Below are 25790 nucleotides of genomic sequence, written 5' to 3'. Positions count from 1 at the left end.
AAAACATTTAGTTCTGAACCTGGCTTTAGGATGAATGTCAGCTGACGACCATCCACTCAAATCTTTTCTGTCCAGGTAAATAGCCAGGATTGGCTATGAGGCTATAAGTTTTCAACCCCGTCAGAAATCCAGAATGACTGAGTTAACTATAATTGTGGGAAACACAAAGCATAGCTTCTAAAACCTAGCCAATTTATAGAGACCTCTGAACACCTGGACAGTCCCTCTACTTCAAAACGTTGGAGCATCTGTTCTTCCGCCTTCTGGCCCAGGATCATCTGACAGACCTTAGTGCTGCAGAATTATTAAGGGCTGATTACTCTGTCTAGGCAGATATAATCAGGTGACTATTCTGCAAGTGTGTCCTTTTCTGGACAGTAATTTGTCTGTAGAGGGAAAGAGGCAATTCTTGTCTAGTGGCTGTCTCACCACAACTGGAGTAACTCCAAAGATGCTCAATTTCTTCTTAGAATTCAATGTAGGAAGCTGTCAGGAGCAGACAGGTCTCTAATCAAAATGAACAATAATACAGAAATGTTTGTCACGTCAATTCTGTGGATCTCTGTCAGGAGCAGACAGGTCTCTAATCAAAATGAACAGTAATACAGAAATGTTTGTCATGTCAATTCTGTGGATCTCTGATGTTTAAAAACCAACTATCCATGTAAGGTAATCTGGACTGTTGTCTGTTAACTCCACTCAGCTATCGCTAAATAAAACATAGGAAACACCCTAACAATAAACTCCAAGCCATGAATTTGCTATAGTCCCTTAACTCACAGGCTGTCCATCTCAAATCAGTTAAAAAAGTTAAAGAAGGACTGGGTCTAAGCCTTGTATTCCTAAATGTGTTATACTGGTACAATGCCCATGAGAGTAACAATATTCATCTAACTTTTATATCAATAAGAAGCTCATACCAATGAAAACCTTAAAATTTGTAATCAAAGTGAATTGGTGCCATTTAAGAATTTATATCTTCATCTTGATAATAATTGTACAGATTTCTACTAATAGGTTATGGTACCTTGAAGGCTGAGCACTGAGTGGGGGGAGGGGATCTGAGGGTGGGGAGGGGGAGTGGGGGGTAGGTGGGTAAACACCCTCATAGAAGCAGGAGGAGGGGGGATGGGATAAGGGGTTCCTGGGTGGTGGGGGAATGCGGTAAGGGGATAAAATTTGAAATGTAAATATTATATCCAAGAAAAGAGGGGAAAAAATAGAAAAGCGGTTAGAGCCAACATTCTTAATAAAATGTCAGCCCTCTTTAAAAAAAACTATCTTGATACTAAAATTTGTTTTGAGAATTGTATATTGCAGAATGATCAGCCTTGGAGGTTTTTTTTTTTTTTTTTTTTTCATGTAACAGAAGAAAATTGTGAAATCTAAACCAGTTACCAGTACCTTATAGTTAAAATTCTTAGGGTTTTTGTCCATAGGAGTTTGCAGGTAGAAAATAAATAGAGACATAATTATATTTGATCAGATTGTTGATACTTGTTGACTTTCTGAAGAATAAATAATCTAGTGTAATTTAATGAGAGTAGGTCGGCTAAAGACTGCTGTGTTATGCAAATGCTTTAGACGACTGTAAACATGCTAAATGTTTTACTCTTGTATAAAGATACCAGAACGTGCAAACATTTACCACACTAACTACATGTGTAGTGATTATCTGCAGTATGGCTTTCTCATGACATTAAAAACTACCAGTATATGCATAGGCTATACTACAGTGCTTATATTCATAGTTTCATGTCAGAAATGTGTTATTTATCTATTAGAAGATTACTGTGACATGCAGTGGCTTTACCATATTGACCATATTGAAAGGGTTTCTCTTTAGTATATGTTCTTTTATGTACTCAAAGATTACTATGACATGCAAAGTCTTAACTCTGTTGAATACACTCACAGGATTTCTCTCACCTGTGTGTTCTTGCATGTGTTCTGAGATATATGTGAAAAGCCCTTATATTTATAACATTTGTAGGGTTTCTCTCTACTATGTGCAGTTTTATGTATTTAAAATGACTGTGATATTCAAAAGTTTACCACACTGAATATATTCATAAAGTGTCTCTCCAGTATGTGCCCCTTTCTGCATTACAAGATATCTGTGTTTGGCAAAGGCTTTACCACACTTTTTATTTTCAGAGGGTTTCTTGCCAATATGCATATTTTCTTGAAAATGAAAACGGTGGGGATTCATAGAGACTGCTCCACATTAAGTATATCCATAGGCTTTTTTTACATTATGAATTTTTTTATGCCTTTGAAGACGACTATGGCATGCAAAGGTTTTACCACATTGACTACATTCATAGGGTTTCTCTCCTGTATGTGTTCTTTTATGCATTCCAAGATGACTGTGCTGTGAAAAGGCTTTATCACATTGACTACATTTGTAAGGTTTCTCTCCAGTATGAGTTCGTATATGCAGTTGGAGACTACTGTGTCGTGAGAAGGCTTTATCACATTGATTACATTTGTAGGGTTTCTCTCCAGTATGAATTCTTTCATGCATTTGAAGACTCCTGTGATATGAAAAGGCTTTACCACACTGGTTACATTCATATGGTTTCTCTCCTGTATGTGTCCTTTTATGCATTAGGAGATTATAGTGTTGTGAAAAGGTTTTACCACATTGATTACATTCATAGGGTTTCTCCCCACTATGTGTTCTTTTATGTCTTAGGAGACCCGTGTGATTTGTAAAGGCTTTATCACATTGATTACACTTGTAGGGTTTCTCTCCAGTATGAATTCTTTCATGCATTTGAAGACTCCTGTGATATGGAAAGGATTGCCCACATCGGATACATTCATATGGTTTCTCTCCAGTATGAATAACTTTATGCCTTTGAAGATGACTGTGATTTGCAAAGGCTTTACCACATTGATTACATTCAAAGGGTTTTTCTCTATTATTAATTCTTTCATGGCTTTTAAGATGACTGTGATTTGCAAATTTACAGGCTTCACCAAATTGATCAGATAAATAGGGATTCTGGAGAGTTTGTGTTCTTCTATGTATTTGGAGACTACTGTGATGTGCAAAGGCTTCAACATATTGAATAACTTCACAGGGTATCTTTTCAATATGAACGCTTTCATGCCTCTGAGCATGACAGTGACATGCCAAGGCTTTACACTGAGGATGTTCAGAGGCTTTCTTTCCAGTATGACTTCCTGCGTGCCTGTGAAAATAATTAGCACATGTGAAAGCTTTACCATTCACTACACTGACGACTCTTTCCATCAATATACAATAATTTTACAATTTGTCTAAATGTAGAAGGAACCAACACTTAAGGTTTTATCACTTTGTTTAAATTCATGGGGTTTCCTTTCATTATGGGTAGTTTTTCATCTTCAAAGATACTTGTGATGGTAAGAGCGTTTATCACATGATTCAGATTTATGCATCCTTTTTCTAAGGAAGTTTTTTTCAAATATGTTAAGGAGATTGGAAGAACTCAAAGCTTTACCGTTCTGATATTCACAAAATTTCCTGTGGTTTGTGTCATTCTACATTTTCACAGTGAACCAGGACAAACAGAATTTCCACATTCCTAGCACTCAACACTACTTTCTACAGTGTAAGCTTGTTGATGTATTCCCAATGACATTGGAAAAACAATTAACTGTAATCTCGTTTCAAACTCAGTAAATCTACTAATTGAGGACTACTATGGATCTTCTACTTATTCTGGGAGAAAAAGAAGTTCATTGCTTCCGTCAATATCCCCTATGAAAGACTTTCAAAAAATAAAAGGATTCTCTATTGAATTCATGCAATTTGATCTTTTTGCTCCTCATAACACATGTGGTATAAGGATGAAAGTTATTCCACAACAACCTTGTTACCTCTCATAAACTGCCGCTCTCACTAAACTTAGCAACATCACTACAAGTATGTGAGTAACACCAGCTTTACTATACACTATTTGCTTATTAGAAGTTCTTAGACATATATTTCTCACCTATTCAATATGTATGGCTTTCACAGTATCTGGGTGGTGGGCACCTTTAAAGTGCCATTCTTAAAGATCTATGATTCAGACGGTGATATATGATAAGGCATCGTTTCCATGTGTCCTTTCTTAAAGGAATGCCTTGCAAAGAAAATTCAGATATCTGCAATTGAATTACATGGTTTTATGAAAATTTAATAATCATCAATACACTTAAAGGTATTCTAGCTTACACATTTGTTTTTCCTTAAAACTTCCAGGACATAATAAAATTTCTTCAGAAGCATATTTGCATGAATTTGTACAAAGTAATTACCTTCCATGTCTTCTAGAACTCTGATGATGTTCTTCAATATTGCGATCTTCCCAATTAAAGCCTAAAATATAGTGCCAGAAAGTGTATGATATAATACTAGAAATTATGCAAAATTTGTTATTATCCTCAGTGAAACTTAGGGCAATGCCTAAGTTTCCTTCCTCTTCCTCCTCAGTTGAAACTACAAAACAGCATCAAAAGAAAGAAAGGGCCGTCCCTTATTTTACAAAGGGAAAGAAAATTCAGTCTTACCTATAGCACTGAGGTTCCTGTAGGTCTCCAGCATGACATCTTTGTAGAGCTTCTTCTGGGAAGGATTTAGCAAAGCCCACTCTTCTTGAGTGAAGTTCACATGTACATCCTCATAAGTCACTGCATTCTAGAATATCCCATATATATTTTTTAAAGCACAGAAATGATAATATTGGATATGCATACTTCATTGACAGTATGTTCATATAATTTTGGTGCTCCCCCACCCACTTCCTGACACAGAAGTTCTAATAAAACTACCGAGTGATTTTAGAAAGAACCTAAATAATGAGGTCTACCAGTCATTTCCCTACCCTTTGAATGGGATATAACCTTGGAAAGGAAATGCCCATTAACAGACATAAAGAGGGCAAGAAATCAGATAAATAATACTTAGTACACATCAGAGAAATAATAAAAACAATTACTAATTACAAAAATAATCAGCAAGGTGGGTCTAATGGTTCAGGCCCTTCATCCCGCATTTAGGAGAAAGGCAGAAGTATCTTATTTAGTTGGATGCCAGCATGGTGCATGCAATGAGTTCTAGGACAGCCAGTGTTACATATTAAGATCCTGCCTCCCCTGCAAGTACCAAGCACACAAGTCAAAAAGATAGAAAGAACTCAGAGGTTTTTACTTAAGTTCTTAAAAAAGCTGGGCAGTGGTGGCTCACGCCTTTAATCCCAGCACTTGGGAGGCAGAGGCAGATTTCTGAGTTCGAGGCCAGCCTGGTCTACAGAGTGAGTTCCAGGACAGCCAGGGTTACACAGAGAAACCCTGTCTCGAAAAACCAAAAAAAAAAAAAAAAAAAAGTTTAAAAAGTTCTTAAAAGAATGATACATCCACTCCAGTTCTGTATACATCTTCCCAAAACCTGAGGTGACTCAGTTCAAACTGTTAGAGCAATAAGATCTTATCAAAAGAGTATTTCAAACAGTTACAAGTGAACAGATGAAAACATTAACAATATTAATGGTGATCCTGTGGAAATAATTTCCAGGTCCATCAGCCAAGAATATAAAAAAAAGTGAAGCACATTGGCCCACTTTTTAACCCAGCACTTAAGAGGCCAGAATCAGATGGATCTCTAAATTCAAGGTCTGCCTGATCTACAGGCCTACTTTCAGGATAGCCAATCTACACAGAGAAACATTGTCTTTAAAACCCAAAACAACATAATTTAAAAATATAATAATATTAGGCTAGCAAACTCGTTTAGTACTGATTTGCTGCTACTGTATCTTATGTAATTTGTGGAGAGAGTCTACTGTGGTGAAGACACGGCAGCATGCGAGGGAGGCTAAAGGATCAGTTTCAACCACAACACAGACTCAAAGAACAGGAGACAGGTTTTGTCTACAGACATTCAACTCCCATGCTAAGAAGGAATTGCTTCTAGAAAGGCTTAATCTACAAGTAGTTCCATATTCTCCAAGGAAAGCCACCAAGGAGAAACAAATATTCAAAGACATCATCCTATCTGGGAGCTTTCTGATTCAACTAACTGCATTGTGACCCTGGTCACAATAGACTCATGTTCATTCCACAATGAAAATGCATATAGTTTAATTTCAGTGATCCTCAAATTCTGCAACTATACTGTTCAAATGTCCAAAGTCTCTTTTCATACTCAAGGTAATATTTACAAGGTGGACTGATACAACTTGTAAAGTCAGAAAACAAGTTATATTTTTATAACATAAAATGGCACAGAATATTCCCTCCCTTTACAACAGACAAGAATATGTACATAGGGAAGATGGTAGCAAGGCAAGTAACCCAGAAGGGCAAACACCAAATCCCATGGCTCTTTCTCAGACACATGGGGCTCCAATTGTAAAGAGCTTAGACAGCCCTGTACCTACAATTTCTCATACATTTCTTGGTTTGGTTAGTTCCAGTCCCTATAAGCAGCTGTCTAAGGAAGATGCCTCATAGCTTGTGAGTCTTAACATCTTGGAATATCAGTATGAAACTGAGGCTTCATCTTCAGGGCTTGAGACAATGAACTCTCACCCTCTCTCAATTGGGGATCTGACTCTGCCAAACACAGATTTCTGCAACTGAAACCACAGACCAAACATTCATGACCTTAAATTTTGCATCATTCTTGTCTCTGGGACCAGCACAACAGGGATGATCCTGCCAAGTTTAGCTTCTTAATTGGGATGGACCCCACCATGCTTGGACCACAGTTGTAGCAGGCTTTGTAAGATGTTGCTCCCTGGAAGTAGGAATCATTTTGCCTACTGCTTCCACTAATTGAAAGGTTAGCAGGTCAGAGTTTAACTATTATGGCACATTCTTTTTTGGTTGTTTGTTTGTTTGTTTTTGTTTTGTTTTTTGGTTTTTCGAGACAGGGTTTCTCTGTATAGCCCTGGCTGTCCTGGAACTCACTCTGTAGACCAGGCCAGCCTTGAACTCAGAAATCCGCCTGTCTCTGCCTCCCAAGTGCTGGGATTAAAGGCGTGCACCACCACGCCCGGCTTATGGCACATTCTTAAGCTTCCAATCCAGAATAAGGGCCTTCACTGTAACTGTGATGATCTCCTTGAATAGCAGATTGAAAAAAACAGTGTCTGATTTGTATTAAACACCAAAAGCTGTTTGTTTTGTGTCAATTCTTTATGAGAGGTAAAACCTTAAAAATAAAAAAAGTCTCAGTTTCCCAGGGAAGCAAATTGAGCTCCTCATATGGACTACCTGACAATGAGCCATTCATCATCGATAACTCTGACACAGGAAAAATAACCTCAGAACTGAGTCAGTTTCGGAAACATTTGGCCGAAGATAATAACTAGGCTGGAGCTGAATCAAATTCATGAAATTTTCTCAAGGCCTCACCACATACAGTAAAGCTAATGTGGCAGCAGAAACTGAGCCGTGTAACTTACGCTATGCCCACCAATGAAGTTTAGATTACCTAACTCTTCCTTTTAATTTCCTATAAAAGACTTGTGTGCCTTCATCTGGGGTCACCATTTTGATAAATGGTTGATCCATGCATGCTGGTAATTTCTGCCTAATAAAGAATCACTGCCCTTGCATACTACTTGAATCTGGGGTCTTCCTTCAGTGTTTCTTGTACCCTACCAATAAGGCATAAACACTTTTGAAAAACAAATCTATTCTCATTTTCATGTGTATATTTGTATGTGAGCTAGACAAAGTCTTCCATGTGTATACAGGTGACACACCTGAGAAGAGGGAGTCAGATCGCCTGGATATAGAGTAGCAGGTTGTTATGAGCCTCCCAGAATGGGTGTTGGTATCTGAACTTAGGTCAACCCCAGTAAGAATACTTCCTGAGTGACCTGTGCAGCCCACTTACCCAACAAAGAAAAGGCCTTTCACAGATTAACAACAACAAAAATCGAAATAAATGAAGAAATGAAGAAACTGGTCATGGGAACCTGAAGAGTCAGTATTTAGATGTTGGGTTTGGGACAAGGTTGGAAGCCTGTGGGCAATCCCCACTCTTTGTTATCTGAGACCCTAGTTCTGCATCTTCCTCCTCCCGTGTCCTTAACCCTTATAGAAATCACCAATCTTTGCCCCATGTGCTCTTATCTTTCTGCCCCATCTCTGTGTTCAAGTCCCCAACTCTGGACAGACACTCCCTGCTCAACCAACACCATGCCATCCCTGCTGAAAGATCAGGTATCCACTGATCTACCACATTGTTACCCCAGACACATTCTTCATATTTGCCCCTAGCACTGGAATACAACACCAGAGGCAACTTCTCATCTCCACTGTTCATACCTCCTAAGGATCCCTAATATTATCTCCTCCTGTGTACTCTTCCCCAACCTTCAAGCATTCCCCAACCAGCAAGCATTACCCTGTGGATACAGCAGCCCAGCAGGACAGTAAAAAACACAATCCCCAACATGCTCTCTGAAACTACAGACAAAACCCAGAAATCCAGGGTAAAACTATTTTTCCAAACCAGTCAAACCCAGAAATCACCAACTAGGTCTATAATCACCCAAAACACTGAACACAAATGCATTAATGTCAGCTAGAGACATAATCAGTAGCTGAGAAATATGTCACCAACAGAGCCTGACTATGCCAACATAACTGAAGAACAAGAAGAAATCCTTAAAACCAAATACATAAAGATAGAGGTCCTTAAATAGGAAAAAAAATCAAATCCCTCAAAGAAACACATGAAAACACAAACAATTGATGAAAATAATAAATATCTCCAAGAAAGTCAAGAAAGCATAAACAAATAGAGGAGGCCAACAAATATTTTATTTTTGTTGCTTTTCGAGACAGGGTTTCTCCGTGTAGTCCTGGCTGTCCTGGAACTCACTCTGTAGACCAGGCTGGCCTCGAACTCAGAAATCCACCTGCCTCTGCCTCCCAAGTGCTGGGATTAAAGGCATGCACCACCACCACCCGGCCCCAACAAATATTTTAAATAAAGCTGAAAAAAAACCAAACAGTTGAAGCAAAAAAAAAAAAAAAAAAAAAAAAAAAAAAAAAAAAAAAAAAAAAACCTGTTCAAGATTTGAAAATAGTAATAGAAGTAATTAAAAATAAATAAAGAGGGGCTGGAGAGATGGCTCATTGGTTAAGAGCACCAACTCCCTCTTCCAGAGGTCCTGAGATCAATTCCCAGCAACCACATGGCAGCTCACAACCATCTGTAATGAGATCTGATGCTCTCTTCTGGTATGTCTGAAGACAGCAACAGTGTACTCATATACATAAAATAAATAAATCTTTTTTAAAAATAAAATATCAAAAAAAATCACACATTAACTGAAGGCATCTTGCAACTGAAAATTTAGGACTGCACAGACAAACTACAGAGGCGATGTTCACCCAAGGAATCTAGATGGGAAAGACTCTCAGGCATTGGAAGTTCCATAGAAGAAATTGATACATTAATCAAGGAAAATGGTAAATTTAAAATTTTCTTAGCACGAATTATCCAGGAAACCTGAGACATTAGGAGAAGACCAAAACTATATATGATATGAATAGTTAGAAAAAAGAATAGCAGCTCAAAAGCCTAGAAATATTTTCAATGAAATCACAGAAGAAAAATTTCATAACCTAAATTTAGAAAAATATTCCCATCAAGATACAAGAAGCATACAAAATACCAAATAGATTGGACCAGAAAAGAAAGTCCCCTCACCATATCATAATCAAAACTATAAAAATACAAAGCAGAGAAAGATTATTAAAAGTTTCAAAGAAAAAATTAATATAAAAAACAGACCTATTAGAATTAGACCTGTTTTCTCAATGGAGACTCTAGAAGCCATTAGGACTTGGACAATGTACTTCAAATTCTAAGAAACCAGAATCCAGACCAGATTACTTTTCCTAGAAAACATTCAAAAATCATGAATAGAGGAAATAAGACACTCCATGATAAAGTCAAAGTTAACAATATCTATATACAAATAAAACCACACAAAGCTACTAGAAGGAAAACTCCAACCCGAGGAAGATAGCTACATACATGAAAACAAAGTAAATAATCTCACATATTAGAAAAACCCAAAAGGGAAACACAAACACAGCCCACTACTTGTACCACCACAAATAAAATAACAGGAATTAACAACCGTTGCTCATTGATATCTTCCAGTATCAAAGGCCTCTGTGCCTCAATAAAAAGACACACATTAACAGAATGGATTAATTAAAACAGGATCCATTCTTCTACTACCTACAAAAATATAGTTCAACATCAAGGATAGACATTACCTCAAAATAAAGGGCTGGAACAATATATTTGAAGCAAATGGACATAAGAAAAAAGCTGGTATTGCTAGTTCAATATCTACCAAAATAGACGTCAACAAAACTTATTCAAAAGAGGTGAGGAAGTGTACTATATATTCACATACATATTATTGCCTCAATGGATAGAACTTACAAATGTTAAATCAGCATAATATAGCCAACTTAAATATACCTACAACCCCTAGTAAAATGGAAGAATTTATAACAAGACCCACAACCAAAAAAAAAAAAGCCCAGTGAGAGATAATTTTAGTGCAATATTCAGGTTTTCAAAAAAGACTTACTGTCAATACTGCTCAAAGTATTCTACAAAATAGAAACAAAATGAACTTTACACAATTTGTTTTATATATCCAAAATTAACCACGATACCCAAAGCATATGAAGACTTAAAAAAGACCAATTTCCTTCATGAACAGAGATGCATTACCACATACATAACCTGACAGAAATAAAACCACAGAATCGTCTCATTAGACACCAAATAAGCCTACATCAAAATCCAACACTGCTTCATGGTGAAAGCCTTTGAGAGAGTAGGGATACAAGAAGCCGATCTAAATATAATACGAGAGATTGACAGCAGTTCTAGAGCCAACATCAAACTAAATGCAGAGAGAACACTACGCAGTTTCACTTGAATCATAAACAAGACAAAAAGGTCTACTCTCTCCATGTCTATTAAGTACAGAACTTTTTAAATTTTAGCCAGAGCAATAAGACGACTGAAAGAGATCAAGAGGATATAATTTGGAAAGGAGGAAGTCAAAATATCCTAATTAGAGAATGATATTATATATAAATGGCAAAAAAAAAAATTCTACCAATCCCTTACAGTTTTAAGAAAGTGGCTGAATACAAGATCAAATCAAACAAAATCAGGAGCCCTCCTATATACTTCCTATGAAAAATGACAGACAGGTTGAGAAATAAGGAAAACAACACCCTTCACAATAGCTTCAAATAATATATTTTGGAATAAAAAAAGAAGAGAGTGAAAAAGCAACCAATAGATTCAACACAATCTCCATTAAAATTCCAAAAGAATAGTTTACAGATCTTGAATGGACAATCCCAGCTTCATATGGAGTCACAAAAAGCCAAGATACCTAAAATATGCTAATAGCTAAAATCATATTCTAGAAATAAGCTCAGTCCTTTACTCAAATTCCAAATTGCCCTGGTGGGTGACTCTCCCATAGATGGCCAGTTCGAACTTTTGGTAATCATCTACAAATTGATTACCTGCTTACTCATTGCCAGTGTCAACTACTGTCACACAGGAAAGCCCTCACCTTCCTTCCTCCCCATCCCTTGTGTTCTGACTACGCCAGCTTCAAAGGTTGTCACAGAAGTCAATTCTTACACAGGTTCCTCTTTATCTGTAATTACCCCCAAAAGGACAGAGGTCTCAGAAAACACTCATGCATTGTTTTTGTCCCTGCCCACTGACTAGTCAGCGCATGGCCTAGAAGGTGTTGCAGGACTACCTTCCAGGACCTGGGTGGCAGAGGCAAGATTGAGTGTTTAAGGTAATTCTCAATTACATAGGATAAGTCAAGTCTGAGCTACAGAGATATTGCTAAGATCACAGACAAATAATCAAAGCACTTGGGAAACAGAAATGAGATTCTTAATGATCAGGAAATGTTGGAGAATCGAAACATGTAAGGGATTGAGCAGTGATTTTTTTTCCAAAAATGAAGTGTAAAAAAGTAATGCCAACAAGGGGCTTTTGGGGGAGATAAATATAACGGCAAAAATGCATAGGTATATTGACTTTGAAAAAGAGCAGGCCATTCCCTGGCAGATATTTTATGACCTTGTGCCTATGGGGACTGGTAGCTGTTGAGTCCTGTAACCTGATATACACAGCTGCAGCCAATGAATGGGCTGTGTCTCAAATATCAGAGCTGACTAAAGTGTGTCAATGAGGACTGCACAGATCCACATAGGACCCTGCCCTAACTGGAAAATACTCATCGGATCAATAGAGGCTCTCCAAATTATATGCCCACCAATCTTGTGTGTTTTCATTAAAATGTATGAAGTTAACACACGGTAGTAAATTACAAAATCACCCACCCTCCTTCAATCTGGTCCTTCTTCATAATGGTGAGCGCTCCAACTGAGTGCCTTAACCTTTAGTTAGTCTGTGATCTGGCTATTGCCTACCCTGTTTCACTCTGCACTGTACACAGGACACTGTTCCTCCTATTCTGGACTGAGGGCAGATGCCATGCTCCACATGCAAAGCCTTTCCCTGTTAACTCAATGCATAGTTCATTACCTGACTCAAATGTGTAATTTTAAAACTGTTGTGCTACTGTGCTTTAAGAATTTAGAAACTTGTTGGGCAGTGGCGGCACACACCTTTAATCCCAGCACTTGGGAGGCAGAGGCAGGCGGATTTCTGAGTTCGAGGCCAACCTGGTCTCTACAGAGTGAGTTCCAGGACACCCAAGGCTACACAGAGAAACCATGTCTCGAAAAACAAAAGAAAACAAAAACAAACAAACAAACAAAAAAAACCCAAAAGAAAGAAAGAAAAGAAAAAGAAAAAAAAGGAATTTAGAGACTTTAATCAAGAGAAAAGCAAGGTCATTGCCTTGGGAAGCAACAGATTTTGGGATCAGGGCCCTGAGGGCCAAAATAGCTTTTGTCACAGACATTTTTGTAATGGGCTGAGAATCCAGAGGTTTTAGAATTAGTGTGACTTCCCAGACAAGAAATCACTCAACACAATTAAAATATTAATTAAGAAAAAAAACTCTGAGCCGGGCGGTGGTGGCGCACGCCTTTAATCCCAGCACTTGGGAGGCAGAGGCAGGCGGATTTCTGAGTTCTAGGCCAGCCTGGTCTACAGAGTGAGTTCCAGGACAGCCAGGGCTACACAGAGAAACCCTGTCTCAAAAAACCAAAAAAAAAAAACAAACAAACAAACAAACAAACAAGAAAAAAAAACTCTGTAAAAATAGCACTCATCTAGCTCTGGTTAAGACTGAAAGAGAAGCTGGGCTACAAGAGATTTTGCATTCCACATATGCTGTCTTCACTATGTCTCTTTTAGGGTCACACCACAGGCTACACTGTAAACAATTTACCGATGGACTGATGGACTGGAGACTACTACTGGTCCAGCAACGTAGGCAGACAAGAGATTTACATAGCAAAGATAATCCAGAACTATTTCTTAAGTAAACCAGTGCCCTGAAACAGCAAGTCATTCAGCAGTAAGAGTCCTACGTGGAAGGTCTCAGGATGCAAAGATAGGAAAAGAAAAAGGTAGAAAGAGGAAAACCAGCAGTGGGGGGGCCAGGAGCTAAGGCTTATGCTAAGTAGGCTTCTTAAGAATAGCAGCATTTCTGAACACATGGATTGTTGGCATTTAATGTTTGCTGTGTGCCTTGATCACTACATTCTATGTATAGACCAGATTGTAATTATATATCCCACAAAATGTATGTTATGTTACAATAGGAATTTTAATGGAAACTATTTGAACCACAACGTTTTCAATTAGAAAAGTCAACAAGAGGTAAAGTACTCCAGGCCTCCATCAGTAGACAGTCAGTCTCTTACATTTTCTGTAACACTCTACTATGCTGCTTTTCTATTAGCTTCTGTATTGTTAAGATTTTAGCTCCGTGGCTGGCAAAAGGCACCTTGTGTCTGTCAAATAACATAGATCACATTTTTATAATAATATTCTGTAAAGTGTGAAAAAAAAACAGCATTTATACTACTATGTGGGGGGCAGCAGGAGGGGGGGATGGAAAGAAGTGGGAGACTTTCATTAGGAAACTACCATATAATGGGACAAACTAAGGAGGAATCTAATCAAACAGTGCTGGGAAAGGAAACAGAACATCTCACCAACATTGCTACCCATGCCTACAGTGGTATTGGAACTGGTAAAATAAATGCCATCCATGTGGTAGAAAGTGCTGGATTCTCAGAATCTGAAGCAACTCCTCTCCAAAGAGCCTGGCCTCCGACCATTACCAGCACTCCCAGTCATATGCCTGGTTTTAGAAAAGGAGCTCTGTGATTTTACCAATACCTCATGGTCTTAGGGAAAGCCTGCAAGCTTGAGAGCTTCTTAGAGACATGGACTTTGATCTGGGGAAGGGGCTAGTGGCTGTTTGTTAATCGGGGTTGTCTCCTTTGTCTTCATCTGGAACCTCATTTCTGGACAATCTTGGTGAACAAACATATGTATCCTAGCATCCCAGTCTCTAAGAGGCCTGGCTAGCATACTACTTACCTGTAACGTGTTTTAGAGGCAATCCTCCCTCAGGTAAAGTCTTTGTGGTGTGACTTACTATTTCCTAAGCATTGAAAGTTCCCTTACATAATCCATTCTACTCTTCTCAGCACAGCTTAATACTGGAGTGCTACCCACCACGTGAGATGGGGTTTACAACCACCACAAAATTAAGTTCAAATCAATCATCCACTTAATGTTAAATGTCAAGAGCACAACATGTAGAACTTACCAGAGAATGTAGCCTTCTCCTAACTCAGCATCCTGACAAGGATATTTCTACACACAAGCCCTTGCTCCAAATGCTTTGTGCAGATGCAACTCCCATAATGAAGTTTTTCAGATGCTACTGCAGAGTACATCGAGTGACTGGGACCACAAGAAACCCCAGAAGTGGCTGCATCTGTCCACTGGTTCCCACCCAGCACAGTGTAGGGTCCACCACCCCAGCTTCCGCTGCTAATCCCTCTGCTCCATCTAGTTAGAGGCAGCAGTCATATGCTCACCATGTTGTGATTCAGGAGCTTGCACAGCAACAGAGATCAGAGCACAACAAGACAACAATTCCAGCCTGCTCAGCAATGGAGCTGAACGCGCAGCATGGCACAAAGCACACGGAAGAACCCTCCTCTTCTCCTGATCAGATGACCTGCCTGGAGGCCCTAATTGGCCAGTGACTCTTGAGTGACATGAGCACCTTCCTTAGAATTAGAGTGTGTTGAAGGCACACCCCATAGAGTTTCAGTGTCCTGCATTCTTTCAGATCCACAAAGATTTGTGTTTTGGTAGTATTTGTGCCTGTCGTCCAAAAACCTATCTTTCTCTCTTCTAGCACTCAGCATGCATTTCCTCTTCTTCCTCCTGGAATCAAAGTGGATAGCTTGCACAGTCCATTATTCAACTTGCAGCAGGGTGAACTATCAAATTCATGGGCAGAACTGTTCTAACAATTAAAGAGAGGTTTTAGGACACAAAGTATATCTGGTTTTGTGACTTCACACTGGTATCAGGAGAACTGCAAATTCTCTTCACGTGCCAACTATGAGACTCTAAACAATCCTGGGAGAAAAGCAGGAAACAGATGGAAATCTCTCTGCAGCAATGTTGTTAGCCAGCACATTTTGCTCAGTGTGAAGAAACTCAGCTATAATAGTTAAAATTCTCTATATGAACAGAACTGACAGCATGGATCTCTATGTGCATGCAGAAAATGGATATATAAAAATGGCATACAGGATGTGGTCCAACTGGTCAAACAATGGCTATCTACCACTGCAGACTTGAAGAATCCAGTAGTGGTTCAGTCCTTGTGCCTGAATGTCTCAGCTGGTCTTCAATATATATCAGAATTCCAAAGAAAGAGCTCTTATGCCAGAAAAAATAAAATGATTTTGCTAGCCAGAGTAGGTCAAGCAGAAAAAGAGAAAACCAACCATGTTCGATGCCCTTTTAATATGTAGGCTGCATCCAGAAGCTGTGACCTAAATTAAAACTGGATCTTATCAAATCAAAAGATCTAGACTAAAGAAGGGTTTTCCATTTCCCAAACTGTAAATATGGAAAGTCCCTTACAATATCCATCTGTTTGGCTTTTATTTAACTAGTGTAACTACAGTAATATGAAGGATGAGTTCAACTGAACAATAAGTTCAGTTCTTCATTCAGATTCTTGATTGCCTGGTCTGTGGACCTGAGAAATGCCCAGTCAAGGCAATTATTGATCATGTTAAAATTGATTACCTCACTACTCATTGTTGCTGTCAGGTACTGCCAAAGCTCAAAAGCTTGCACCTTCCTTCTTACCCCTTCTTTCTGTGCTCTGACCATACATGCCTATATATTAGGCAGTGACCATAACTCTTAAATAGGGCCCACTTCATTTGTTAAGACCCCAGTAAATGCCAGAGATTTTGGAGGACTTTCATTTACCGGTCTAATTTTCCTTCTTACTGACACCCAAAGCTCATCCTGGAAAAGTTGCAGGATGTTTTCCCAGAACATGGCGGTAGAGGAAGGATTGGATGTTCAACACAATTCTCAATTAGATGGCATGAGCCAGCCTGTGCTACAAGACACATTGCTCTAAACAGAAATAAAAAACCAACAACACTTTGAAAAATGAAAAGAAATTCTTTATGACTACTAAACTTTGGAGAATAGAAATAAGTAAAAGATTAGAGCAGTGCTGCATTAAAGAAAATCAAATTGAAAAAGAGAAACTAGTAACTGACTTTTTACAAACATAAAACAACTGAAAAACTGCTAGCTGTTCAGAAATCTTCTTCTATCTGTGCCCTTTTACCTAGCTAGTCTACCATTCTCGTGAGCTCATCCAAACCCATGTGGGCTCCTTTGCTCTCTTTCCTAAAATCCTGTTTCATCTGTGTCCTGCTATTTCTTACCCCTCTTCTTACATGATGCTATTCTAAGCTAGGAGCAGAGATGAAGCTCAAAGGGAAAGCCCACCTAGAGAGCTCTCAAAGGTCCAATTGCAATAAAAGAAGACTCTAGCTCCCCCACTGCACCTTGGCAGCTGAACCAAGTCATTGTCAGGGTGGGGGGTTACAGTAAGCTAAATCAGTAGCAGGGGAGAACCATTTATTTTCAGCTCTAGCTGTGTCAAGGCCATCCAGATGACTTTGCCTCCGGATGTAGAACAAAGAGCACAAGACCTCTCCCAAGCAATCTGCTTAAGATAAGCAGGAACTTCCCACTCTTTAGCATTCTTATCTGTCCTGGCTTTCAGAGGCACTCCCAAACTCCCAAACATCTTTTATCTGGCAAAAGCAAAGTCTTTATAAGCTTGTATATTTTGCTACCTATTGGGTTTTCTATGAACGGTAATCTAATATCCTGCAACAATTTACCCACTTCCTTGTCATTTCTTTATCCCAAATATTTCCCCACTTATTTTCTCCTTCTTATATATGTATGAATATGACTGCTCGATTATATGAATAAAACTTGTTGAGTGCATTTACATTGGTTGTGTGTATATGGCACCAGGACTGATCCTGTTGCTTTGAGGGCCTAACAGAAATCATCCTTGACTGTGGCTCCTTCTACCATTTGCAGGAGAGTTCCACTTTTTAAGAACCAATAGGATTCTGGGAGCACAAATCATCCATAGATCATTAGTGAAATAAGGGTGGGGGAGGGGATAGGGAAGGGCTTGGGGGGGAGCAGTTCAGGGTCAGGAGTGAGGATGGGCAGAGGGTAGGGCCAGATGACATTGAGAATGAATGGAAGTCTGCAACCAACAGGGGTAGGGAGGGGGCATCTCTAGGAAGAGAGGGAGACCTGAGAGAGAGGAGGCTTCCATGAATCAATGGGGGTGTCCTCACTGTGTCTCTAGCATTGGGTTTATGGAATCTGGGAAGGCTGCCTCTTGGAACCATAGTAAAGAGATAAAGAAACCAACCCACCACAAAACTAGCCACCTAAAATTTATTCCGTCTAAAGAAATGCATGGATTGGAGATGGAGCAGGGACTGAGAGAATCACCAACCAATAATCCAGCCAAGCTTGGTTTCCATCCCATGTTCAAGCCCCAAAAATTAATTTTAAAAGTTGAAATGGCGCTATGACCATGTTCTCCATAGATGAGGGATTTGTATTAATGCATGACAAGTATACTTGAGTATATTCTTTCCTGAGCATCATATTCAAAATTGAAAACAACAGTCCTATTTAGCAGGGTCACATCATTTTACCTAGATCTTCTATTTGGTAGAGCTAGTGTTGCTGCAGCAACTTTGTTTCACTATATGTTCAATTTTATTCCAGATTATTGATAGCCTGGTGCGTGGGAATGAAAAAATGGCCAGTCAGGACATTTATCAATCATCTAAAATTGATTACCTCACTACTCATGGCTAATGTTAAGTAATGTGAAAGGAGGAACATTTTCAACATCCTTTGTCACATCCCTTTCAGATGGCACCACTTTCAAAGTTCGTCATAGAACATGCAAATCCTTTCCCTCTTACTGCAATGGAAAGTTGACTATATGACTCAAATGGGTAATTTTAAAACTGAATTGTGATGCAGGCAGTTAATATAAGAATTTAGCTAGCTTACTCAAACAGACAAGCTGTTATTATTGTACTCAGGTGCAAGAACTGAGAAAAGAAAAAAAATGTCTTGAAAAACAGCTGACATTCAGTTTTGAGTAATGCTCAAAGGAAAGCCAGCAGGAGAAAGATTTTGCATTTCGTGTATGCTGTTATTCAACAGTCTCTTTTAATTTCAGGCGCCAGGTTATTCTTTGAACTGTGTCTACAGGAACAGGAGACTGAAATTTGAGCCACTGAGGGAGATGGAGATTTACCAAAAACAATAAATCTGTCTTTTAGACCATATTGTATAAGCTAAAAGACAGTTTTAAAACATGTATCAATGCCACTGTAAGAACTAAGTGTGAATCTAGAGTTGTATAGATTTGTTCCTGTTGCAATTTCACTTTATTATGTATGTGAATGTATGTGTATGTGGGCCACTCTGTGCCACAGGATGTATGTAGAAGTCAGAGGGCAACTTCTTCAGCCCACAGGGAAGAGAACCCACCTGCGAGTGAGAGTGAGGAAGGCCCAGAGCATAGAGACACATTGCAGGATGGGAGGTGGTCAGGAAGAAACTTATGTGTGAATCTGAGTCATCTATAGACCAGACCTGAGAAGGTCAGCCTCTGTGACCCTTTGTGGTTGTCCTCCTGTACTCTAAGAACTGCTCCCAGGTTTTGCTGAAGAATATTTTGGCTTCTTTATTTAAACTCAAGTGTCTGAATGTGTCTATGTTTATTTCTAGGTCTTTGACTCTATTCTATTGATCAACATGCCTGTCTCTGTACTTATACACAAGTTTTTATCACTATTATGTCTGTTTCTGTACTTATACACAAGTTTTTATCACTATTGCTCAGTAGTACAACTTGAGGTCAGGGAAGCTGTTTCTTCCACAAGTTATTTTACTGTTCAGAATTATTTTGGCAATCCTGGTTGTTTGGGTTTTCCATATGAAGTGAAGAATTGTCATTCCAGTGTCTATAAATAATTGTGTTAGAACTTTGGTGGGAATTTCTTTGAATCTGTACATTGCTTTTGGTAAGATGGCCATTTTCACTATGTTAATCCTCCCAATCCGTGACATGGGAGATCTCTCCATCTTCTGAGTTTTTCCATTTCTTTCTTCGGGGACTTAAAGTTCTTGTCACAGATCTTTCACTAGCTCAGTTAGCATTACGGCAAGATAAATGATTTGAGGATATTGGTAAAGGTGTTGTTTCCATACTTTTTTTTTTTAACTCAGCATGCTTATCATTTGTATAGCTACTGATTTCTTTGAGTTAATTTTATATCCAGCCACTTTGCTATTGAAGTTGTTTTTCAGCTGTTGTCCAGTAGAATTTTGGAGTCACTCATGAACACTGTCATATTGTCCTCAAATAGAACAACCTTGACTTCTTCCTTTCCAATTTATATTCCTGTGACCTCCTTTTGTTGTCTTATTGATCAAGCCAGAATTTCAAGTACTACCTTGAATGGATAGGGTGAGTGTGGTCAGCCTTGTATTGTCCTTGATTTTTGCGGGACTGCTTCAAGTTTCTCTTCATTTAATTAACGTTGGCTATTTGCTCTATACTGCTTTCATTATGTTTAAGTATGTGGCATGAATTTCTGTTCTCTCCAAAACATTTAACATAAAGGGGTTTGGGATTTTGTTGAAGGCTTGGGTTTTTTGGCATCTAATGAAATGATAATGTGCTTTTTTCCCTTTGAGTTTGTTTATATATTGGATTACATTGGTGGATTTAAGTATCTTGAACCATCCCTGCATCCCTGAGATTAAGCTTACTTGATCATAGTGAAACATGTTTTTTATGTGCTCTTGGATTGAGTTTGCAAAAATTGTATTGAGTATTTTTGTGTCGATTTTCATAAGCAAATGTGGTCCTAAGTTTCTTTTGTTTGTTCAGTCTTTGTATGCTTTAGGTATCAGAATAACTAGGCCCCACAGAACGAAGTAGTTAGTGGTCCTTCCATTTCTATTTTGTGGAACACTTTGAGGTGTATTGGTATTAACTCTCCTATGAAGTTCTGGCAGAATTCTGCACTAAAACCATCTGACCCTGGGCTTTTGTTGGCTGAAAGGGTTTTAATGACTGTATCATTTTCCTAAGGCATTATGTGTGTGTTTTGATAGTTTACTTAATCTTGATTTAACTTTGGTTTTTGGTATCTGTCTAGAAAATCATCCATTTTGTCTAGATTTTTTTATTTTGTAAGGTATGGATATTTGTATTCAGATCTGATGATTTTCTAAATTTCCTCAGTTTCTGTAGTCATATCTCCCTTGTTTGTCTATATTGATTGTCTCAAGGAATCAGCTCTAGTTTTTTTTTTTATTATTATTGGATATTTTCTTTATTTACCTTTCAAATGTTACCCCCTTTCCTGGTTCCCCCCACCAAGGAAACCCCATATCCAATCGCCCCTTCTCCTGTTTCTATTAAGGTGTTCCCTCACCCACCCATTCCCAGCTCCCCACCCTGGCATTCCCCTACATTGGGGCATCAAGCCTTCACAGGACCAAAGACCTTTCCTCCCAGTGATGCCTGATACAGCCATCCTCTGCTACATATTCAACAAAAGCAATGGGACACTCTTTGCTGGGTGGTTTAGTTCCTGGAAGCTCTGGGGGTGGGGGGTGGTCTGGTTGGTTAATATTGTTATTCTTCCTATGGGGGTGCAAACCCCTTCAGCCCCTTCAGTCCTTTCTCTAACTCCTCCACTGGGGAACCCATGCTCAGTTCAATAGTTGGCTCAGAGCATCTGACTCTGTATTTGTCGGGCTTGGGCTGAGCCTCTCAGGAGACAGCTATATCAGGTTTGTCAGCAAGCACTTCTTGACATCCATAATACTGTCTGCATTTGACGACTTTATATGGGATGGACCCCAAGGTAGGGCAGTCTCTGAATGGCCTTTCCTTCTGTCTCTGCTCCATACTTTGTTTCTGTATTTGCTCCCATGAGTATTTTATTTCCCCTTCTAAGAAGGACAAAAGCACACTTAAGCCTTCTTTCTTCTTGAGCTTCATGTGGTCTGTGAATTATATGTTCAGTATTCCAAGCTTTTGGGCTAATAGCCACTTATCAGTGAGTGCATTCCATGTGTGTTCTTTTGTAACTGGGTTACCTCACTCAGGATGATATTTCCTAGTTCCATCCATTTGCCTAAGAATTTCATGAAATCTTTTAATAGCAGAGTGATACTCCATTGTGTAAATGTGCCACATTTTCTGTATCCATTCCTCTGTTGAAGGACATCTGAGTTCTTCCAAGCTTCTGGATATTATAAATAAGGCTGAACATAGTAGAGCACATGTTCTTGTTATATGTTGGCGCATCTTCTGGGTATATGCCCAGGAGTAGTATAGCTGGGTCTTCAAGTAATTCTATGTTCAATTTTCTGAGGAACTGCCACAGTGATTTCCAGAGTGGTTGTACCAGCTTGCAATCCCATAAACAATTGAGGAGTGTTCCTCTTTTTCCACATCCTCACCAGCATCTGCTGTCACCTATGTTTTTGATCTTGGTCATTCTGACTGGTGTAAGGTGGAATCTCAGGGTCCTTTTAATTTACATTTTCCTGATGACTAAGGATGTTTAACATTTCTTTAGGTGCTTCTTCACCATTAGATATTCCTCAGTTGAGAAATCTTTGTTTAGCTCTGTACTCCATTTTTAATAGGGTTATTTGATTGTCTGGGGTCTAATTCTTTGTGTTATTTGTGTATATTGGATATTAGCCCTCTATCAGATGTAGGGTTGGTAAAGATCTTTTCCCAATCTGTTGGTTGCAGTTTTGTTCTATTGACAGTGTTTTTTGCCTTACAGAAGCTTTGCAATTTTATGAGGTCCCATTTGTCAATTGTTGGTCTTAGAGCATAAGCCATTGTTGTTCTCTTCAGAAAAATTTCTCCTGTTCACATGTATTTGAGGTTCTTCCCCACTTTCTCTTTTATTAGTCTCAGTGTATATGGTTTTTTGTGGAGGTCCTTGATCCACATGAACTTGAGCTTAGTACAAGGAGATGAGAAGGGATAGATTTTCATTACTCTACTTGCTGACCTCCAATTGAGACAGTACCATTTGTTGATAATGCTGTCTTTTTTTCCCCACTGAATGGTTTGATCCTTTGTCAAAGATCAAGTGACCATAGGTGTGTGGATTTATTTCTGAGTCTTCAATTCTATTCCATTAATTAACTTGTCTGTCTCTGTACAAATACCATGCAGTTTTTTTTTAATCATGATTTTTAAAATGATCATGGTGGATGATCATTTTGATGAGTTCTTGGATTCAGTTTGTGACAGTTTTATTGATCTTTTTGCATCAATATTCACAAGTGAAATTGGTCTAAAGTTCTCTTTCTATGTTGGGTCTTTGTGTGGATTAGGTATGAGAGTAATAGTGGCGTCATAGAACAAATTGGGTAGTGTTCCTTCTGTTTCTATTTTGTGGAATATTTTGTAGAGTATTGGTAGCAGGTCTTCTTTGCAGGTCTTATAGAATTCTGCACTAAACCATCTGGTCCTGGGCTTTTTTTTGGTTAGAAGAATTTTAATGACTTCTTCTATTTCTTTAGGGGTTACAGGACTGTTTAGATTGTTTATCTGATCCTGATTTAACTTTAGTACCTGGCATCTGTTTAGAAAATTGTCCATTTCATTCAGATTTTCCAATTTTGTTGACTATGGGCTTTTGTAGAAGGAGCTGATGAGTTTTTGAATTTCCTTGGTTTCTGTTGTTATGTCTCCCTTTTCATTTATTAGTTTGTTAATTTGGATACTGTCTCTGTGCCCTCAAGTTAGTCTGGCTAAGGGTTTATCTATCTTGTTGATTTTCTCAAAGAACCAGTCCTAAGGACCTCAAGATAATACTAGATATACTATCACTCATAGAAGAGAAAGTGGTCAAGGACACAGTATCCTGATGAGAACAGCAATGGGTCAGGAACTAAGATTAACAACTGATAAATTCGACTCCAGGAAACTTCAAAAGTTCTGTAAAGCAAAGGAAACTGTCAGTAGGACAAAACAGCAGCCTACAGATTGGGAGAGAAACTTCACTAATTCTTCACATAATAGAGGGTTAATATTCAAAATTTCTAAAGAACTCAAGAGGTAAGACACCAGCAACCCAAATATCCCAATTAAAGTATAAGATACAGTGCTAAACGGAGAATTCTCAACAGAGGAATTGTGAATGTCCAAAGCATGCTTAAAGAAATGCATAAAGTCTTTGGTCTTCAGGGAAATTCAAATCAAAACAACTATGAGGTGCAATTTCATACTCATTAGAATCATTAACATCAAAAACTCAAGAAATAGCACATGCTGGAGAAAATGGGAAGTCAGAGAAACATTCTTCTTTGGCTGCTGGGTGTGCAAACTTGTAGAAAGTTGGTGTAAATCATTTGTCAGTTTCTAAGAAAACTAGGAATAGTTTTACTTCAAAACCCAGCTATATCACTCCTGGGCATATACTCCAAAAATGCTCCCCTATATCACCAGGATATTTTCTCAACTATGAGTTTTTTTCATTTTTTAGATTTTATTTCATTTCTTAATATGATCCCAAAATAAAATGAATCATTATATTAATGGATAAATTCCCCCCTGAAAGACCCCATTTCCAAAGGGAGGACCTCTCTCAATCCTCAGGAATTCGTGGCCACCCAAAATGTCATAAGACACCATTCTTGATGCAACAGCATGAGGTATATGTTGGGATCAGTTGACTGATGGTAAATTTCGTATCCCACTCAGGGGCAGAGGAATTGAAAATACCACCTGGTCAGGGGCGGTCTTATATAGGATCTCACAAACGGGGGAGGGGGGTGAAGGGGTAACCAAGGAAACATAACATAAAAACAATGGAATGTCTCAGAGAAACCCAACCCATATTAGTCAGGGTCATGTGGAAAACACCTTGTACCTAGTTTCTTTAAGAATGTGGCCTTGCCCTACCATTCACTCACTGTGACACCTGTGGAAAGTACCAGCCCATTATTTAGTTTGTGACAGGGTACAAGGAACAGTTATGGAGAACATTTTGTATAGGCTTCTCAGTACCATCTAGATGACTTATCTTTTCCTTGTGGCCAGCTGGCTCTGGAACCGGCCGATCTACATTCTTGGCTCGTTTCAAAGACAAATTTTTCATGTCCTTTAAAAAAAAGCCTGTATATATTTTATAAAATGAACTTTTATAAATTTTTATTATTCACCCCCATTAGTGAAAAATGGATTTTTCAACTATTCATTTGTACAGACCAGACCAATAGTTTCAGAAAAGTACCAAAGATATAAAAAAAATACTGTTATAAATTAATTATATTGTTTAGAAACACAGGTATTCTTTCATGATTGGAACAGAAAAGTGAAATAAATTCTTATTTTGTGCAATTGTTTGCTGGAATTTTGTATTGTGCTGTTCAATAGCTCAACGACCCTTTTTGTAATATTTTTTCACATTTGAAGGAAGATCAGTTGAAATCTTAAACAGAACCTCTTAGAAACACAGAGGGAATAATTTTATTTTAGAAAAGAAAAATAGAAAAAAAACAAAAAAAAAACAAAGAAAAGAAAAATAGAAGAGCACATGTTTTCTTCATAAATTGTCTTACCAATAGTGAAACTGTATATTCTCTTTTATTCGAGGCAGGGTTTCTCTGTATAGCCCTGGCTGTCCTGGAACTCACTCTGTAGACCAGGCTGGCCTCGAATTCAGAAATCCACCTGCCTCTGCCTCCCAAGTGCTGGGATTAAAGGCGTGTGCCACCACTGCCCAGCAAAACTGTATATTCTATTCCTCTTATAATGGAATTGCAGGTTACTCAGAGCACTAAACAAAAGGTTTTATTATTAATAATAGTTTAGCATCACTAAGAGTAATGTATTAATGCTAAAATCAATAACTTTAACATAAATTTAGAAAATGATTCAATTGAAGGATGATTAGAGCTGATTCTTTTTTTTTTTTTTTAAACAATGACACTTTATTTCAATACTTAATCTCTTCACACATAAAGAAGTCAGTAAACAGCTCTTTGGTGTCTTTCCAATTTTCAATGAACAAAAACTATTGCCCAGTTGTAAAAATAGAACAGTGGAACAAGGGTGTGATGGATAATTACT

The 25790-nt window shown here is 38.4% G+C and overlaps 1 protein-coding gene across 1 annotated transcript in view; it reads right to left on the bottom strand.

Annotated features, from left to right (window-relative positions):
- Positions 1 to 1135: 1135 nt before the first annotated feature.
- LOC117713735 (uncharacterized) overlaps positions 1136 to 25790 on the bottom strand; it is a 43684-nt gene continuing 19029 nt past the window's right edge. The window contains exons 2-5 of the mRNA XM_076938880.1: positions 4546 to 4672; positions 4294 to 4354; positions 3402 to 3430; positions 1136 to 3171 (exon numbers count right to left, since the gene is read on the bottom strand). Of these exons, the coding sequence (XP_076794995.1) occupies positions 2228 to 3171; positions 3402 to 3430; positions 4294 to 4354; positions 4546 to 4579 (1068 nt within the window). The 5' untranslated portion in view covers positions 4580 to 4672 and the 3' untranslated portion in view covers positions 1136 to 2227. The remainder of the gene's footprint in view (positions 3172 to 3401; positions 3431 to 4293; positions 4355 to 4545; positions 4673 to 25790) is intronic.

Source organism: Arvicanthis niloticus, chromosome 8 (assembly GCF_011762505.2).
Source record: "Arvicanthis niloticus isolate mArvNil1 chromosome 8, mArvNil1.pat.X, whole genome shotgun sequence".
Lineage (NCBI taxonomy): Eukaryota > Metazoa > Chordata > Mammalia > Rodentia > Muridae > Arvicanthis > Arvicanthis niloticus.
This window is presented reverse-complemented; position numbering and strand designations above follow the sequence as displayed.